We start from the raw sequence: 20,486 nt of genomic DNA on the forward strand, positions 1-20,486 counted from the left end.
ATTTTTTTTTGAAGTGCTCAGGGGTCTCATTTTATTTGGATTCACTGCCAACACCTAGGGAAACAGCCCTAAAGAATCAAGCAACTTGCTGCACTGGGAGCATCTACAAAAGGTCTCTTTAAAGTCTTCACAACCAAACTGATCACTTGACAGACAGACATGAGCCATGAGCGTGGCCAAAGCCGTGGCATTTCATGGACCCGCCCCTCCCCGGCCAGCATGAACAGGAAGGCCAATGGTGGCTGTGTTTCAGTCCTAGCGCCACCTGCTGGTGCTGCCTACCATCAAGTAGGTTCTGGCACACAGCGACAGGAAGGACAGACACAGAAGGAAACACCTCCTGGTTCGGGGCCATCCTCATACTTGTTCTTATGTTCGAGTTCATTGCTGCAGCCAGTGCGTCACCTGCAGGGCCGTCCTCTCCTTCCCTGCCGCTTCACGTGACCAAGCATGACGCCCTTTCCAGGGACCGGTCCTTGCTGACTGCGTGTCCGCAGTACATGCGATGAAGTCTCGCCATCTTTGTTGAGGCTATAACCTTGACGGGAGCAGACAGCCTCAACTCTCTCCCGAGGCGCAGCTGGTGGGTTTGAACCTCGAACCTTTGGTGAGAGGACTGTAGTTCTAGCTCAAGCTCACTGCCATGAAGTCAGTTTTGACTCACGGGGACCCAAGAGGATGGGGTTGAACTGCCCCCTGTGGATTCCTAGGACCGTAAATCCCATGTCCCACGTCCTGTAGCTGCATGGAACAAAGTCACTCGGCCTTGGGTGAAGCAGACGGCCACCCACAGTGTGGGGGGTAGGGGCCTCAGCCAATTGGGGGAAGTTTCTGAAGAGCAAACTGGGGCGTGTCTTTGGGCGTGTCTGGCTCCCAACTAACACAGATATGTCCCCAGAAGTCAGGCCTCCTCCCAGCTCATTCTGCCTCTGAGTGGGGCGCCCAGCCTGCAGAAGGAACCTCCCACCCGACCTAGTCATGTGAGCCATCCACTTCTCCGCTAGAGGGTCACCCGATCAGCCGGGTGCCTCCCTACGTGCTGAGGAACTTTGGTGGCACAATGGTTAAGTACTCAGACGCTTGCCCGAAGGCTGGTGGTTCAAACCCAGCCAGCGGCTCTGGGAAAACAAGCCCTGGCACCCACTCCTGTAAAGATGGCGGCTAAGGACACCCTATGGGGAGGTTTACTCTGCCACGTGGGGTCGCCATGAATCGGATTGGACTTGATGTTACCCGGCATCCACAATAAACCACTTCATCAAGATGGCTTCTGATTACACATGGTGGACTCAATAAATCTGGCTGCCATCTGGCTCACAGCACACACGAGGGAAGGATACAGGCCCAGCAAGAGGGCAGGGACGGAGGGAGTGTGGGCCCAGCCCAGACCACACTCATCGGCAAGGCTGCACTAGAGGCCCCAGGTCCAGCCGCTGGCCCCTGCTCCAAGGCTCCTCTGCAGGCATCAGAACGCTCCCGTGGCAGCCATTTGATGCCGTCTGCAAGCAGGACAGACATGTTGTTCCGGGAGTGACCCTGGGCCCGGTATCTGTCCTGCCTACAAGGACTTGAGTCACAGCCATGATAAATTCAGTGTTCAAGCTACCAGGAAAAAAATCCATTTTTCTTTATTATGAACTGAATTATGTGCCCAAAAAAAACATGTGTGTAGTGGATAAGCATTGGGCTGCCCAACTGCAAAATTAGCAGTTCGAAACCACCAGCAGTCCCACGGCAGAAAGAGGCTTTCTACTCCGGTAGAGTTACTTGGAAACTCGCAGGGCCAGTTCCACCCTGTCCTCTGGGGTTGCGTGAGCCAGCATCGCCTCAGTGGCAGTGAGTTTGGGTTTCTGCCTGTGGGAAGGAGTCCTGGTGGGGTCAGGAGTCACCCTCAAACACCTGGATCTGTCCCTGCCATGTGATAAAGCTACCTGTACTTATTGAATCAATACAGTCGTGGATGTTACTGTCCACGGCCAACCAAGCTCTCAAGATTCAGGTGTTCACCCTAACTGAATGGAGCCCGGAAAGTGCGGTGGGAGATACGCTGGGCTGCTACCCACAAGGTCGGCGGTTCCAAACCACCAGGCAGCCTGCAGTAAAATGAGGCCTTCGGCCCCATGGAGAGTTATAGCCTAGAAGCTTTTTTCGGGGGCATTTCTACCCTGTCCTGTAGAGTCGCTCTAGGCTCAGAATGGACTTGATGGGAGTGGGTTTGGTTTCGGAACTATCTGTGCATGTGGGAGGTGACCTGGTGGGTCCATCAGGTAAGTGCTGGGCTGCTAAGCTCTGAGTCAGTGGTTCAAATCCACCAGCCACTCCTAGAGAGAAAGATGAGGCTGTCTGCTGCTGTAAAGACCGACTGCCTCAGAAGCCCTGCACAAGGTCACTGTGAGTTGGAATCACCTCAGTGTCAGTGAGGTCTTTTGAAGCACGTGGGAGGAGTCCCGGTGTCTCGATGGTTAAGCGTTTGGGAAGGTTGGGGTTTTGAACCCACGCAGCAGCTCCTCGGGAGAAAGACCTGGCTGTGTGCCTCTGCCTGCAGAGATGACAGAATCACTCTGCCACAGGGGGGCAACGAGAGGCTGCGTCGAACAACTCAACAAGCAGAGAAAAAACACATCTCTGTTTTTTTTTAACACCACCTTCTTTATGCTACTTCTAGTATCGCAGTATTAAGAAACTGAGACTTGGTGGGCGGTGGGGGGGGGATTTACTCTCCCCTTGGGGACCCTTTGGTTTGTTAGAAAGCTCCCTGAACAGGTGTGTTCTCCTGGCCAGTGGCGGGAAGAGGCTGCGGTGAGCTCACTGCCTGTGAGAAGCTCCGCCGTCTCCTCTCCAGCGGCTGTGGAACCGCCGGTGTCTGAGGAAGCTCATCAGTCTGTTTCCTCCAAACAGCCTAGAATTAGTCGCTTCTCTCTGTTTCAGACAATACACGATTAAACCAATCTCCTGAGTGATTGCAGAAATCATGCTGCCGGAACCGCTCGGAAAACACAGCATGGGCGTGTGACCTAGCAACCAAGGCGTGCTGGCATAGCCTAACTGTGCCTTAAGCCAAAACACCCACCGCCATCAAGGAAGGCCACTGACTCGCAGAGACCCTGAAGGACAGCGGAGAACTGCCCCTGCGGGTTCCCGTGATTTTAAACCTTTACCGGAGTAGATAGCCTCATCTTTCTTTCGGGGAGCAGTTGGTGGATTTGAACCACGGACTGAGGGCTTAGCAGCCCAGTGTGTAACTCCCTGCACCACCAGGACGGTCGCTCTTAAATCCCAGACAGATGAGAGAAAGGTGAGGAGACGTTTCTCATTCCACACAAAGCAGCCCTGTGAGTCAGGAGACGGCAGGACGGCACGCAGCGGGCTCTTCCAGAAGCATCAACAGAAGCAGGTCCTTCTGCCTCCTGCATGGCGGAACTTCCGTGGGGCGGGGCGGGGGCCACAAGGTCCTAGATTACGGGTCATTTTATTTCAAGTGAATCGGTCCAAGGCAAACTAACTGCCATCCCGTCACTGCTGACGCGGCGTGACCCTGCAGGGGAGAGCGAAACAGCCCCTGGGAGTTTCCTGGACTTCAAAAGACTTGACAGGAGCAAAGAGCCTCGTCCCCAGAGACGCAGGTGGGTTCACACTGCCAGCCTTAGAGTTAGCAGGTGAACTCATTGCCCATTACGCCACACATCAGAAATGAGCACACACCCTCGTTTGCCTTCCCAGTATGACTCTGCATCCCCTGTTTCCCCTCAGGTTGTTCACCTAGTACCTTAGACGCACTGTCCCCCAATCTTCTCATCTAAGATTCATTGCCCCTTGGGTCTCATAAGGGGTCCTGGTGGTGCAGTGGTAGCACTTTGGGCGGCGATCCACATGGTCAGCAGTTCAAACCACCAGCAGCCCCTCGGTTACTGTCTCAGAATCTCACAGGGGGTCGCTATGAGCAGTGAGTTTTAGTTTGGTGTCTGTGTGGGGCCAGGGTTGACCAGAGACACTTATCTATGTCTAAGAAAGAGCATTAGATCAAGCAGTCATTGTAGAATATCAGGAAAACGTCCCAGCCCAGTCCAACTCCAGTACTAAGTCCTATACTGGTCCGTAAGTCCCCTTTTAACTCACGCAGCCACGTGCAGTGATGCAGGGGGATCACAGGCCAGTGGCTGCAAAGTCGTGTGGATCTAGTGGGGGTGGACAGAGTCCACCAGTAATAAGGTGAAGGCAGAGAGGGGTGAAGTAGGTTCCCAGGACCCTCCTTATGAGAAGGCCACACCCACAAGGAGGCACCATCAGGCTGTGGCCTGACAGGCAAGACTCTGCCCCACACTTTCATGTCTCTTCACGTTGATATGAAATTATGTAATGACCAGAGTCTCATCTAGATACTTTTACAAAGGCCCTTATGCACATTACTTTTGGAGCTGAACTTTTTGCTGCTGCGGTTTGAAGATTACTCCAGGGGACAGTTTGAGTTCAGGATGTTAAGGGGACCCCACGGCAGTTGCCTCAGGGTTCCTCCAGCCTCGATGGGTTCTCCAGGAGTGTGGGGTCCTGTTCCACTCGCCCTCCTCCCCCACTCCCATCAGGGTCTATCTGCTGTGCCCCTGAGTGGCTGGTCATGGTAGTGGGGCACCATCTAGCTCTCCTGGTCTCCTGTGAGAGGAAGCAATGGATTGTGGGGCTTTCAGTCCTGTCACCCAGTGGTTTCTGTGACTCTTCAGTTTCCTTCTTCCTCTGAATTCTGGTCTCCCCATCAGAACCCCATCTTCTTCAAGAATCCTGGTCTTCCCGTTAGAGCCCAGGCGGGTCTCTAATTACCCCGCAGCCTTCTTCCCGGCACCAGCACCCCAGGCTCCTCTATTTGGGACTCTGGACTGTTTCATCCTGACCCTAACACCACCCCTGACAACCCTCTGCCACCACTGATGCCGCTGCCCTCGGGGAACTCACCCACCCCAGGCCCGTGGGGGCACATCTGTGGCAGCCTTCACAACACAGGGTGGGGGCTGGGGAAGCAGGTTGCATCTCCTGTTAAGGTCGAGAGGAATACCGACTCCAGACCATGGCATACACACATACCCATGGCATGCTCATACTACATCTGAGGGACAGGAAATTGAAACCTTGTTAGACATTCTCTGTAATCAAAGAATCTATGGGGGAATCCTGGTCCAAAGGTGTCGGGGGGTGGGGGTGGGGGGGAGAGGTATAGTACAGAACATTCCGGAATTGTTGCAGCTGCACAAGCACCCCTTACTCTCCTCCAGGGACTGGTCCAGAGTAGGTGAGACTAAGTCTCACCAGGCTCTCTTCAGAGGAGCATGCTGGCTGTACCTCTTCCACAACAGGCTTGCTTGTTCTTTTGGCTGCCCACGGGCACTTTCCATCTCCTTCTCCAGCACCGCCGTCCAAATGCTGCTGTTCTTCTCGGGCCGTCCACGGTCATGGCCTAGCTTTCCCGCAGTCACGTGAGAGGAACAGCCAGAAGAGGGCGAGCGGCTACACATGAGGACGCCCCCAGAGTCCCGGAGCCTTGCGTGTAGACGTGGTTAAACAGGGGCATGTCCCGGCGATGACAAAGAGGAAGGGCCTCGAGGGGACAGATCAACCCAGTGGCCAGGGCAGTGGCCCCAACCAACCCAAGAGCAAGTGCGAGGACACGCAGGACCCGGCAGTGTTTGGCTGTTATGCAGCGGAACCAACATGGCGGCCCCGGCTGGAGCATCCAGAGCTCCAACAGAGCAAACGCACCCAGACACCTCGCCGAAGGTCTCCTGAGGGGACAGACACTCAGGAAGAGTCTAATCATCAGCCCTCAGAGAGATGCAAGTTAAAGCCATGCCCACCCCCAGCAGCGCCCCTTCGTCGTCCACCCCCCCAGACACGGGAAATCCTCAGGGAGGCCGGGGAGTGTCCCTAGCAAAGGTGCCTCCCGAAGATGGCTGCCACACGTGCAAGGTCACAGCCGAGCTGGGACCGGAGGCACACTTCCCAGTCTGCTCTGACCGCCCACGCCTGCTGGGACCCCAACATGGATGCCTGCAGGTGAGCCCATGCGCCCAGGGGCCTGGGGTAGATAAAGCCCAGGCCGTGTCCACAAGGCAAGAGCCCTAGTGGTGTAGGGATCACGTGTTGGGCTGCAAGCTGAAAGATCAGCAGTTTGAAACCACCAGCTGCTCCTCAGGAGAGAAACGAGGCTTTCTACTCCAGGGGGAAAAGACGGAGCTTTCTCCTCCATTGAGAGTCACAGCCTCAGCCAACAAACAGGACTTGAACTATAGGCTTTTCAATTTTTCTCAGTGGCTTTCTTTTTGTTATTGTTATTTTGCTTTTGTTTTTTGCTGTTATTGTTTTGTTGGTTTGGACTTCGTTGTTTTGTTTGGCTTTGCCTGGTTTTTGCACTATTAATGTATCTCCATGTCAATCTAGCTAAGATAGCAGGGATAAGTAACTCAGAGAGGGAAAGAACTGGACCGATGGTTCCAGGGGGATATGGGAGAATAGAAGGTAGGAGAAAGGAAGGCAGGGGGTGGGGGTGGGAGGAGGGTAGGGGGGAAACCAACCCAGGAATGAGGGAACAACAGTGAACTATAATCAATGGAAGGAAGGTCGTAGGATACCTAGTGGGGCTCAATCAAGGGCAATGTAGCAGCGAGGAACTACTAAATCCCAATGTAGGCCGAACATGATGGTGGGACAAGAGGGAAGTAAAAAGGAAATAGAGCAAAGAACGAGGAGGCAAAGGACATTTACAGAGGCCTAAATACAGGCATGTGCATATGAAAAAAAAATATATATATATACACATATATATATATCAAGGGAGAAATAAAACTATGTACTCATATCTGTATGTTAAGAATTAAGGTTGCAGATGGACATTGGGCCTCAACTCAAGTATTCCCTCAACACAAGAACACTTTGTTCTAACAATCGGACATTCTGTGCTCAGAGGTTCTGGGCTACAAGCAGACTCGGAAGAAAGACGTGGCTGTCCACTTCAGAGCCATTGGTCCATGGAAACCTCGAGGTCAGCGGCAGCCCAGGCCCTGGGGACGGGGAGGCGTTAGTGCCGTGTCCGAGTGTAGGTGTGACTGAGCGACTTGCTTTCTCTGCACCTGCAGCTCCTCCTCTGCACGGTCAGAGGGGTGACGCCACCCACGATGATTACGTGACTAACTTCACGGAGGTTACATAGCGCCCTGGTAGCTACCGTGTCCCTGTCTACATGCCTTCCTGGAGCCTGTCCCCTGCCCCTCCTGCATGGATGGTCAGGAAAGCCAACGGTGGTGGGACAAAAGTGGGCTGGGAGTCCATCTGCTTAGTCATGACCCTGCTCCTCCCAAGACAGTGCCTCCACCCCCGGCAGTTCTGCCCTGCCCTTCAGGGCCACTCAAATCCCCCTCCAGCCCTGCTGCACCTCACAAGGGTGACGTGGAAGCCCTCTGTGGCAGGCCATGGAGGTCACCTGACAGGGTCTTGCTGCCTCGTCTGTCAGTTTGTCGCACTGTGGTGCCCATGTGTGGCTGTGATGTTGGAAACTAGGCCACTGATGTTTCAATGGTAGTGTGTCCGGCACGGCCCTACCACGGAGCCCTGGCACCTCGGTGGCTGAGGGGCTGGGCTGCTACCGGAAGGACCGGCAGCTTGCACGCACCGGGTGGCTAAGTGAGAAAGATGAAGCCAAGGTGCGTCTAGACCTAGGAACTCCCCCCCTCCCCCCCGTGGGCCGTGGGAATGGGTGAGAACTGAACTCACTGCAAGTTTGGGATTGGTCCAATTGTCCCAACATCACAAACTCTTTTGGGCTTCTCCTCTTGCACCTTACTGGAATCCATTCTTTACTCAAGAGCCCCGGGAATGTGAGAAGGCACGCCCCGGACCTCCACCCCCACGTTGCCCAGGCCTGCCCTGGCTCCTGCTCACTCCTGCCGCCTAGCTCCCTACTGGCTGCTGGCTTGTCTTTAGGCACCCACCAGCTTGGCCACCCCATGGGGGGGTAGGGGCACATGCCTGAAAGCTCCCCTCAAAGAAGCCTTCCTGCTGGGAGCGGCGAGGACAGCTCACTGCCTTGGGCTAGATGTTCCTCATAGCAGGTGCCCTGCCCTCAGCCATCTGAAGAGGGGATGCTCTCGGCATGCAAGTGAGAGAGGCGGGCTGCTGCAGGACAGGTGATGCCAACTGCAAGGTCAGGGGTTCAAAGCCACCAGTTTGGCAGCAGGAAGCAAGGGCTGTCAGGCCGGGAGACCCTGTGCAGGGTAGCTGTGCACTGGATTGGCTAAGAGCGGTGGGTTCGAGTTTGCAAGGACAGAAGCGCCACAATAAACGAGACACGGCCCGCCAAGGAGGGGAGGAAGCATGGCCTGGCTGCCAGGAAGAGGAGAAACCAGCGGTGGACCTCAACAATGCAACTGTGTGAGAGAAACAGATGAGGGGTGTTAGGGGTGCTACAGACTTCCAACCAGGACACATCCATCCATACAGACTAGTGACCAGATATCCTGGAGTGGAACAGTATCGAACTAATTTGCTGGGTTAACTCAAGAGTGGACACAGCCGGAGGCAGGCTTGGTGAGTGGTCAGAGGGGTCTCGGCAGAGGGGAAAGAATCTCAAAGGTTGGTGTATGGTGGCGGGTGGTTGTTGGTGTGTGGGTGGTGGAGTCGAGTCAGCTCCACCTCTTGGTGACCGCAGCAGGACACACTGCCCAGGTCCCGTCATTGTCCACCGCTGAGGCCATGAAGGCAGGTGGCAGACGATGTCAGTGTGGGAAGGGAAGGCGGCTAAGGAGTGCCCCAGCTGACGGGGATGTGGACTGAGCCACAGACTGGAGCCCAGTCAGCTCCGAGCAGCGCAGGTGCAATAAAACCAGGGTGAGGCACAGTGCAGCCAAACGACTAACTTCAGAAGGTGGCCAGAGACTCCTAAAAGCGTCTGAGGGGAGAAAAATTACCTAAAAAGCTTAAGAGGGCCAGCTGGCGTCCTGACGGTAGATACAATGCAACACACAGACCTTTAAAGTGTCAAACAGTCCCTTCCGGACCCCACAGCCCAGAGCAGCTCCTGCAGAAGAGGGTGCTGCCCGCAAACACAACTAGAGGCACTGCAAGCAGACTCACGGTGACGCCATACACAGGGATTCGGGGGGAGGGAGTGTTTACGAGAGCAGACAGCTTCGTCTTTGTCTCATGGACTAGCTGCTAGGTTTGAACCACTGGCCTTGCAGTCGGCAGCCCAACCCTTCCCCAGCAGCACCGGCCCAGCTCCGCTCCAAGCGCCCTCACAAAGGAAGATGGGAGCCAGCGCAGCTGCGTCATCGGTAAGGGGTCTAAATGCTCTAGTTAGAGGACAAAGTCCAAGTTCAAGCTATCTGACACATAAGGGCATAAACCGGCCGAGAGCCCCTGGGCTAGGCAGACACTTTACCACCGAACAACCGGCGGCTGTTACTGCTCTCCGAGGGAGCGCGCAGCCGGCCAGCTTGTAGATGCCACCTGGTCAAAGGCACAGCGACCCTGCACTTGACACAGGGAGCGACACAGCGGTGAGGTAGCTCTGCCTCAGTCGCCTCTTTCTCCTGACTCTTTTCCTCCTTCTAACATTACCAAACCTCACAATCTGCTGTTAATGTTTAATGTTTACTACTCCCCCCCTTGGGGTGGGGGTTCCACCTATCTAGATCACACTCCATCCTTGGTCTCAAAGTAGCCCGGCACACCAGGGATGGCAATAAATGTTTGCTAAACAGATTTTTAAAACTGCCACCGGCAACCAATTTTATTTCTTCTGTGTGTGTGTGTGTGTGTGTTTCTTTTGGGTGGTGGTGTTGGTTTATAGTGGGGTTCACTATTTTCAGTTATGCAGTTCTTTAATATAACCAGGACTTTGTCAGCTCCTATCACCAAGGTAAGTAAGTAAATACAATGCTAGAAAAACATTACCGGATGTGTGTATGGATTGTGATAAGAATTACATGAGCCCCTAAAAATAAGATTTTTTTTTAAAAAGGAAAACAAGCATTACCGGGAAAAGCTTCTTGAAAACAAAGGCGTCCAGTCTTAGAATCACCGAGACGCGGCTCCTCTGTGTCTGGCACACACCTCACTGACCAGCGACTGAAAACCACACACGGCACAAGGTGTAGCAACGCTCAGATTTATTCAGCTTCACAGAGAACCCAAAGATGTGTCTGGAAAACTGGTTGTTCATCTGGACGGACACCGTCCACTGTGGAAGACGTCCCCAGGCAAACAGACTCGAGTCCCGGGTGGCGTCCAGCGGGGGCAGGGGGCGCGGAGACCTCAGAACCCAGACTTAGAAAGCGGAAGGATACAGAGAGCAGCTGAGCCGAGCCCCTGGGATGGGTTGTACACACGCGATGGCGGTCACAGAGGCATGGGGTGCTGGGTCCTCCTGGGGGTGAGGCGGGGTCCACAGGGTGCAGCTTCTTTCACGGTCCTCTGGGTGTTTTCCACAGGGACACCGTCACTGCCATCTGTCGACCAGGGTCAGCAACTCACGTTCCAGAGACTGTCTTACTCTAGCCAGAGTGCGGGGCTCCCAGATGTCGTCCGTACGTGAGGCGCTCCACTTGGTGAGGCAGCAGCAGGTGGTCCCCTATGAGGGAAGGCTCAGCACATCCAAACTTGGATCGTTATTGCACCAATTGTCTTGTTTCTCTACAGAACGGTGGAAATTTTACATCATGGTTTGCATGCCCCACCCTACCCCCCAAATGGACAACAGACAGGTTGCAAACTCACACGCTTCAAGGCATCATCCACAGGGAACACCTTTTGTCAACATCAGGACGCGTGGCACTGGGATGCACCGAGACTGGCCGCTATACTCATGCACACGGAGATGCTGCACAATCGGTGTTGAGGCCAGGTCTCTCCCCCCACTCCTCACCCCTGACCCCGTTTCTTAACAACAGTCTTGTAGGCTCGCTTTCAGAAGCACTTCTGGTGCAGTTTGGTCAACAACAAAAACTCAAAGCGCTTCCTTTCTTGTTCGGATTTACAGATTGAGAAATACGTCGTTTCTGCACGGCTTAGACAGAGAGCACTGGGGAGCACTGAGCTAGTGACGGGCTAACAACCGGAGGACCTAGACGCGCGTCCGCCGGTGCCCAGGGCCCAGCAGCCTCCAAACGCCACGGCATCAGGGTTGCTTCAGATGAAGTGTAATAAAATACTGAGAGGTCAAGACAAGACGCAGAACCAACTTAAAGAATGAAAAAGCTGCTTCACAAACATGAAGAAGTCTTCCAAAGGCGAGAAAACAAAGAAATCCCTGCCCCCAACCCACACCAAGTCACTACATATTGGGGACCAAAAAAGGTCACCTTCCGGAGAGTGACTTCTTCACGGCAGTCCCACTCTCCGATCGCCAGGCTCAGAACGGTTCCTTAAGCGCGGCACGGGGCGTCCTACAAAAGGCTGTCAGTGGACGCAGTAAATTTATCAAATTAGAAGAGGATCTCCTTTTCAGATGTTGACAGTCACAGAGAAGCCAAAAGAACAAAAACAAGACAAAAGTAGCACCTGAGGTACTAAAGTGAGTTTCGTGAAGCGTAAGTAGGGGCTTCTGTTTTGGTTCAAAGCACAGTTCATACAACTGTGTGCAGGCTACTACTGCCTTAGGAACCTGTTTCTCAAGTCCTGCGGAGGGCCGAGGCAGGCTGATGCTGTTCTAAATCCAAGGAGGTTTCCACTTCGCCCAGATTTACTCCGTTTGTAGGACTGTGAAACCCACAGCAGCTAATAGAGGTGGGTGCATGCATCTATCACTCCATGCTGGCACCCCACAATCCCCACCCCAACCCACAAAGGTTTTTTGGCTTCCAAATAAAGTACAATAATAAACTCTTGGTGAAAAACTAAGTTATGGAGCAATCTCTCATATATGATGGCTAAATAGAAAGTTACAGAAAAGAGCACAGCCCGTTCAGAACTTTGTTTCCCTCCTGTAAACATGCAACTCACTATCAAAATACAAAACACTTGGCTTTCGAGAACAGCTTTATAAAGACACACTGCATCAGTACGTTTCCCTTCTGACCCGACTTCCAGTGGCCGGAGAGCTGGCGCTCTGCTAACGTGCACAGGATGACAGCAATCATGGGTATCCTCCGAACGTAGGGGTCCAGAGGCAACTGCTATACACAAGAACGTTCTAGACTATTGGTAACTCATTCAAATTACGGAATTTTATTGATACAGTAGATTAATAAAAACTGAAAAAGGATGATAAAATGATATAAAGAATTCAGTACATTATTTTATAGCACACTCTTTAAAATTAAAATATTTTAAATCTCTCTTTCTAAAATTTCCACTGCTGTGGAAGGCCCGAGCGTTCTGGGGCCAATACTGAGGTTGTAAAGTAAGCTGACCAACGGAGGGACGCTGACCATCAGCCAGGTGGCGGGCGCCCATGTCCCATGTCCCCAGAGAGATGGCGCGCGCTGGACTGGGCGGCACAGACAACTTAGCACCTCTGGCGACCAAAGGGTGCCGGGGAGTAAACACTGGGTGGGTATGGGTGTAGCAGAGGGGTGAGCGGGACACGAGCTCTCCAGCCCAAGGCGCCTCTCTGCCGAGAGAAGTGGGACGCTGTCCACTGGAACTTCTGATTCACAGTAAAGTCGCAGGACACGGACACGGACGTGGATGGACAGACGGACGGATGGACGAGCTGGCGGCCGCCCCTCTGGCCAGCATGCCTCCACCTGCCACGGGCTTGGGGTCAGAGCCACGGGAAAGCTATACAAGCACTTTAGAAGTCAGAAACACTAAAAAAAAAAAAGAGGCTATTTACAGGGTCTTTCTTAGTTCCTGTCTGCACAGCCGCTGCACCCACACACGCTTTTAGGCCCGGCCATGTCCTGGCGAGGCACATGGCTGGAGCGAGCAGGTGGGGGCGCCGCGCCCCGGCAGTCCCATGAGGGCAGCCAGCTCTTGGTGGCTTCACGCCGGCCGGCCAGCCGGCCGGGGCAGCAGTGGTCTTCGGAGCTTTCAGCAGCAGGCCACGGCTCCATGCTCACCGCCGCTCCCGCTTGGAGCTTCTCCGCCGGACCTGGGGATAGGTTGCAGGGCACGCAGGGCGTTAGAGGACACAGGGACCCCCCACCCCCAGCCCGTGGTGGTCCAGGGTGTTTCAAACACAGGTCCCATCAGATGGGCCTTTCCAGAGCAGAGGCAGAGAAGCTGCTGTCTCTCCGGCCAGCCCGGTGACAAGGGGGCGGGAGTGGCAGCGGTCCCTCTGCTCAGCTTTCCACTGTCTCAGTGGCCATCTCAGGCTTACAAACAGATGCCCGAGTTAGCGCTCCTTGTCTGAGGGAGACGGGGGTCAAAGTGCCACAGTTTCCTTCCACACTCGGCCATTCGCTGGCGCCCCTAAGGGCAGGCTGGTGCTGCAGCTCAAAGCAGGTCAGCATCAGCATCAGCATCCCATCGAATCACGGGATCCACGTGTGTGTGTGTGGTATGTGGATCATCTTCTTCAGTCAGTGACATTGGTGACACTGCTCTTGGCAAGGATGCACTGCCCAAGCCCCTCGTCAGAGCTGGGCTGACCCCACACTGACCCTTTGCTGAGCAGCAGAGTTCCTCGCAGACATCCTGGATGGAGAGGACGCCGCAGGGACAGCTTCAGTTTGTGGACGGAGCATGTAGGTCACCCCGCTGTCACTGATGGAGAAATTCTTGACCCCAGGAGAAGCTGACATTCTGTTTTGTACGCCCCCTGATGGGCTGCTTCTATAGGCTCTCTAATCCCCATGTCCAGTCACAATAGTTGCGCACCGCCCAAGAAGGCAAATGGGCTTGGAGGCCATCAGCCACAAGTTCATGGCCCCTCCCCTCCTCACGCCACTTTCTCGGCCACTGCCCCGTTGTGCCTGATGGCTGTCCACAGGCTTTTTAAGAGTCAAGGCATGCAATATAGCAGTGAGGAATTGCTAAACCTGAATGAAGGCCGAACATGATGGTGGGACAAAAGGGAAGTAAAAAGTAAATAGAGGAAAGAACCAGGAGGCAAAGGACATTTATAGAGGTCTAAGTACAGGCATGTACATAAATATACATATATATAATGAGAATAGAAATATATACTTATATCTACATGTTAAGAATTAAGGTTGGAGATGGACATTGGGCCTTGACTCAAGTACTCCCTCAACACAAGAACACTTTGTTCTAACTCTGGCATGCTGTGATGCTCACCTTCCTGACACGATAGCTGAAGACAAAATGGGTACACAAGCAAATGTAGTGAAGAAAGCTGATGGTGCCCAGCTATCAAAAGATATAGCGTCGGGGGGTCTTAAAGGCTTGAAGATAAACAAGCATCCATCTAACTGCGAAGCAACAAAGCCCACATGGAAGAAGCACACCAGCCTGTGTGATCATAAGGTATCCATGGGATCGGGTATCAGGCATCTAAGACCCAGAACAAAATCATACCCAATATGAAGGGGCTGGGGGGGAGAGGGGGGCAGATGGAATGGCAATCCAATGCCCATCTGTAGACAACTGGACATCCCCTCATAGAGGGATTACAGGGAAGAGACAAGCCAATCAGGGTGCAGTATAGCACCAATGAAACACAACTTTCTCCTAGTTCTTTGGTGCTTCCTTCACCCCACTATCATGACCTCAATTCTACCTTAAAAGTTGGATTAGACCAGAGCATGCACACTGCTACAGATAAGAGCCCACAACACATGGAATCCAGGATAGATACACCCCTCAAGGCCAACAAGGAGAGTAGAGATTCCAGGGTTGGGGGAGAAAGGGGGAATCACAAGGATCAACCAAGAACCCGCTCCCAGGGGGATAAATAACGGAAAAGTGAGGGAGGGGTGACGGAGGACGATGTAAGATATGGAAAAAATAATCTATAACTTATCAAGGGTTTGTGAGGAGGGAAGGCGGGGGAGGGAGGGGGAGAAATGGGGAGCTGATATCAGGGGCTCAAGTGGGAAGAGAATGCTTTGAAAATGATGATGACAGCATATGTGCAAATGTGCTTGACACACTGGCGGAATGTATGGGTTGGGTTAAGAGATTAAGAGCCCCTAATAAAAGCATTTAAAAAAAAAAAAAAACAAGCCAAGGCACAACCCAGTGAGCTAGCTGGTTAGCCAGAAACCCTAAAAGCGCTGTGAGCCCAGCGGGCTGTGATGTCCCACTGAACCAACCGTCCCCAAATCCTGAACCAGGACGGTGCTGCCCTGAGAGGTTGTGCACACATGCCCTCGGTGGTCATTGTCTTTTTTCTTCTGAGGGGGGTGGTGGAGTAGGTGAAACCACACGGCCCAGCTGAAGGGGTTTCAAACAGAGCGTAGATCAGAGGCTCCAGAGAACGGGGTCTCCCTGCAGGCCCTGGACACCCTGGCGATGTGCAGCATCACACCTGGGAGTCAGACACACTGACAGCAAAGGACTGTGGGTGACAGCGCCCAGACCCAGCCAGGAGGCCGGCTGATCCCTGCTGCAGTGGTGCTCCCTTGTCTCCATCTAGAGTCCCACCCAGTCTGTGGCCTCCATCCAAGTGGTCCCGCCCCTTGACCATCTCCCCACACCAGCCTGCACGACCCCCACGGAGGGGCCCCTCAACACCTACGTTGACGGCAGGCACACTCTCCTCTTCTGTGTCCTCCTGAGTGAGGTCGTCGTTGAGCGGGGAACTGGCCTGGAACAGATCCACTTCCTCACTCGAGTCGTTTTCCTTAGTGGCGGCCTGCTTGGAGCGCCCAGCACGGCTGCAGGGACGGAGAGCAGGGAGCTGACCACGCAATCAGTGCATGGGGATGTGGTGCCACCCGACGGGGGACAGGATCAGTGACCGCCAGAGCTCACTAGCATTTCTGGTGTGGTGAGTCCCAGGACCAAGACCCCCAGGAAAGCAGAGCCAGTGTGAGTCTGGCCACCACTGACTGACGGTCCATGTGCCCCTTACAGCTGAGCTGAAAGAGACCATGTCCACTGTCCTTACTGGCTGCAGACCATCCACCCCCCCCCCCTCCTCTCCTCCTTTCCCAAAACCTTAACCCGCAAACCTTGCACAGCACCTCCAGCTCCTGGGACTTGTCATGACCCCCCTCCCCCCTGCATACTAGAACCTACAGTGAAAGACCCCTCCCCAAAAGAAGTCCCTTGCTCGGTTTTCCTGTGTTGTCCAGATTTTCAGAGTGCATGCACGTTCGCATGCCTGCTCCAAGCCCCAAAGACAAAGACGTGGACGTAAAAGGCAGTCAGTCCTCCAGGAGAGGGACGCTCGGGAGAGGAGAGGGACTCCATCTAAGGAGGGGTCCTGGGTGAAGCTGCCGTTCTCTAGGAAACAGCTGCTTCTCTGTTTCTAAGGAGGGAAGAGTCCTCCTCTTAGCATGTTCTGGTGGAGCACCCGAATCTTTCCAGGCACACGGCGCCCCTCGGGCTCCCACACGTAGGGACAGAAAGAACCACGGGGACCAGAGCCACCTGCTAACTCCCAAGGTCAGAGGTGCTGCTGCTCAACTGAGGAACCGTATCTCCGGTCTGTGGGAGTCAGAGTGGCTCCGTGGCAGGTTAGGGCCCCAGAGCCTAGAATCCTGCGACCAGGGGATGGCCAAAGGGCTTCGACAGCAGCCCCGTGTGACCCAACACACCCTCTTGATAAGTAAGCACACACACCACGAGCCGTCTAAAGTCTCATCCACACTCAACCTCAGCCGCTTCCACTAGGTTTGGCCTTCACAGGAACAACAGAGGTTGCTATTAATCTTATCAATTCCATGGAGGGCAGGATGAGTAAACTGACAAATTCCCATACATACATCACCACACTGGCTGTGGAAGAAGATGCCCAGGGAGGTGTCAGGGCCAAGATGGGCCAGAGAAGCCTTTCCCAGTGGTCCTGTACAGACAGACTTGCTTGGTTTCTACATTCTCACAAGGGTGCGTCGAGTTTTATTAGATAATCACAATAAGCGTTTAAGCTGCCATTGACTTCACGATGCTGAAATTTACACAAATTAAAGTTCTGAGCTTGACACCTATTACCACCCCCCAAACACCCCCCCCCCACTATTTTCTTGTTAAAAACAAATCAAGAACCTTTGCTTAGAAACCATGGCATTTGTATCACTGCCAAGGACATCAGTCTCCTCGCTCCCTCCCTCTCTGCCGAGGGAGAGGCCTGCAGAGGTGGCCCGGGGTTCTAACAGGCCACCAAGTCCTTCCTGGGTGTCCTGGAGACGCGGCAGGGCAAGTCTGTGATGAGCTGCAGCCTGGGCTCACTCACAGGAAGAGCGCGGGAGACTCCTTCCTAACACTAGATTTTTCCACTTTCCTAAGAGAGGGGGGCCTGGTGGCACAGTGGGCCAAGAACTGGGCCACTAACCACAAGACCAGCAGTTTGAATCCGCCAGCCACTCTGTAAGAGAAAGACAGGGTTTTCTATTCCCGTAAAGAGTTATGATCTCGGAAACCCACAGGGGCAGTTCTACTTCGTCCTATAGGGTCATTAAGATTTTTTTTTTGTTTACATTAAGTGAAGAAAATAAAGCCCATCTACAAATTATACTGCTGTTCCCATCACATGTGCAATCTTGTGTTATTGCAATTCTCCTACGTGAGTGTGTGTGGGGGGGTTGCGGGGGGGGGGGGGTAGGGGTGGCACAGCCAACAAGTGGTTTCAGACGCACAATGAGCACAGCTATAGGGCGAAGGTCTCCGGGCTGCAAATCTTAAGGGAGCAGCACTATCTTCCTCCCTCCCACGCACCTGTGCAGCGCACCCCCCGAGCCACACTGGAACTGCTAACTCCCAGCAGCTCGGCGGGACACGGGCTCGTAGGGTGGTAAAAGCTTTCTCCCAGCCGGTAGCTTCAGAGCACCCACCGTGTCCTTGGCCTCCAAGTGTGCGGCCACCATACACTTGAGCTATACCCAGAGACGAGTGGATGAGATTAGAAACCTAACACCCCCGGAACACCAAGAACCTGAGACCCGCACGCACCAGGCCAAGACGGCTGTGGGCTGTGATCTTGCAACAAGCAAGATCAAGGAACCAGCAGGGAAGTTTTACTTCAATAAAGGCTGCCGGGGGACATGCGAGGGGGCTGGGGATGTGTGCAGAGGCCCCTGCCTGCGTGTTCTGAGCAGGGCCAGCACCTTCCCTTCCTCAGCGACCAATCTCCCAGAGACCCAAGCCCACCCTCGGACCCTGCCAGGCACTCTCTCAGGTCAGAGCAGAGGTGCCCAGGTTGGTCTGAGAGAGCACCATCGTCAGGGAGACAGTGGGGGTGAGGGATGGCTAGATGCCAAGCAGTTCAACCATGGCACCGCTCCTTGGTATGCATTCACCCACTCGCTCCCCAAGGCTGAAGCAGCTTGTGGAATGAAACGTGCTTTCCTGGGGGGCGGGGCCCGGCCAGGAGCTGATACAGCAACGCAAAGCACACCGACACCCTCAGCGCCCACTTACACGTTCCTGGGCAGCTGTGACGGCGAAGGCGTTTTCGATGGCCTCCCACGTCCTTTCTGTGGTGTGGACGGCGTGGACTCAGCTGTACTGCCTTCAGGGGATTCAGCTCTGCTGTGGGGCATTGGATGCAGGCTGGGTCACATGTGCGAGTGCACGCACACACACAATCTCGTCACACAACGCATGACCGCACAAGTGACTTCAAACACACACACACACACACACACACAATCTCGTCACACAATGCATGACCGCACAAGTGACTACACTCACTCACTCACTCACTCACTCACTCACTCACTCACTCACCTGTGCTGGGCCCTCCGGGCTGGCCGGTGCTGCTTGCTCTTGGACTTGGGCTCTGCGTTCCCAATGGGCCTATCATCCTCATCCTCCTCCTCGGCTGCAGGGGGTCCTGGTTTTTTTTTGCTCCCCTTTTTGGAAGTTTTTATGGGGGGCTCCTCCTTGGGGAGCCCCCCTGGCGGCTTGGGGGGCCGTCCGCGCCGGCCCTTCTTGGGCGGGCTGTTCTGCTCGTCCTCGTTCTCCAGCAGGCCCTCCTTGAGCCGCTTCTCCTCGGGCCATGGTGGCTCGTCCGACTCAGAAGCCGGCAGGCCCCTCTTGCGGCTGCGAGACCCACCCTTACCCTTGGCCTCAGGCACGAGCTTGCTCAGGTCGTCGGCACCTAGCTTCCCCTCCATGTCGGCAGCTGGAGTCTTCTTGCGGCTCCTCGGCTTCTCCAGCTCAGACTGTGGGGACAAAGAAGCAGGGCGGTGACAGCAGTGCAGGCCAGCGGCATGCCAGCCTCAGCCCGCTTCTCAGCCTGACCTGGGCAGCGCCCTCACCTGGCTGAGCTTACTCCCAGGCTGCTCTTTAGGGGCCCGCTGCGTGGGGAGGGGAGGGTCTCTCAGACTTCCTCGAACGGAAACTGAGTTCTCAGGAGCAGCACAACTGAGTGAGCAGAGTGCCCTGTGCAGTACGGTGCCCAATCCTCTTGGGCCAAGCAAGCTTTAGGACCAGTTTGAAAAGTCAACTCAAGCAACTCCACCACCGAGTGTGTGCCACAGATGTAAACTATCAAGGGCGCATCAGGCATAAGCACGGCCCGATTCTCAAAGCAGCAGTCTTACTGTGCGTCTGAGTGGAAGAGACAGATGTGGAGCACAGTGACACATTATTCCAAAGTCTGGACGATTTCTGAATCAGAGTCCAGCTGCTTCCCAGGGAACAACTGACGATCAACAAGTCTGAAGAACCCTGCAGTTTAAAATCTAGACTGTGATATTTTAAATGAAACTTAGAGAATGGAAGGGGGTTGACCAGAGACAGGAAATGGAGAAAGTCATGAAGATGAAGTCTACGATTACATATACAAATTACACAAGACAGACACACACACACACACACACACACACACTTTGTTTTAACAAATGGGCTCACCCTCCTCACAGAAATCACTGAAGACAAAGCAGATGCATAAGCAAATGTGGTGAAGACAGAGGATGGTGCCTGGCTATTAAAAGATACAACGCCTGGGGTCTTACAGGCTTCAAGTCAAACAAGCGGCCATCCAGCAGAGAAGGAACAAGCCCACATGGAGGAAGCACACCAGCCGACCGGGTAATGGGCACCAGAATACCCATAACAAACAAAGAAAAATGCATGGTGAGGCTAAAGGGAGCCCCAAAGCCCAGTTTCAGACAATGGAACACCCCCCACAGAGGGTCACAGGGAAGGAAGGTATGAGTCAGCAAGGCGCAGTGAAGCACCAGTACTCCTCTGGTTCCTTCAGGCTTCCTCACGCCAGCACTGCCTCTCACTTCGGACTACAGTGGAGCATCTATACACAGGTGTAGATGAGATGGGGCTCACAGTGCACAGAATCCAGGATCAGGAATGGAAACAGTGATAACACACAGAGGATAGGTGGGAAGAGCGGGGTGTGGGGTGACAAGAGGAAGGGGGAACCGAATTCCACGATCAACACAAAACCATATACACCCCTCCGGGGGGAGAACAACAGA

At 54.1% G+C, this 20,486-nt stretch overlaps 1 protein-coding gene across 2 annotated transcripts in view; it reads right to left on the reverse strand.

The window, feature by feature from the left end:
• Positions 1 to 10,133: 10,133 nt before the first annotated feature.
• The window catches only part of PDS5B (PDS5 cohesin associated factor B), a 111,136-nt gene continuing 100,783 nt past the window's right edge, over positions 10,134 to 20,486 (reverse strand). The window contains exons 32-35 of one of the 2 annotated variants that reach the window (XM_075562758.1): positions 18,775 to 19,211; positions 18,466 to 18,573; positions 15,623 to 15,761; positions 10,134 to 13,072 (exon numbers count right to left, since the gene is read on the reverse strand). In XM_075562758.1, coding sequence (XP_075418873.1) covers positions 13,037 to 13,072; positions 15,623 to 15,761; positions 18,466 to 18,573; positions 18,775 to 19,211 — 720 coding nt within the window. In that variant the 3' untranslated portion in view covers positions 10,134 to 13,036. Of the gene's footprint in view, positions 13,073 to 15,622; positions 15,762 to 18,465; positions 18,577 to 18,774; positions 19,212 to 20,486 lie in introns of both variants that reach the window. The other variant, XM_075562757.1, reaches the window with a different exon arrangement.

Source organism: Tenrec ecaudatus, chromosome 11 (genome assembly GCF_050624435.1).
Source record: "Tenrec ecaudatus isolate mTenEca1 chromosome 11, mTenEca1.hap1, whole genome shotgun sequence".
NCBI lineage: Eukaryota > Metazoa > Chordata > Mammalia > Afrosoricida > Tenrecidae > Tenrec > Tenrec ecaudatus.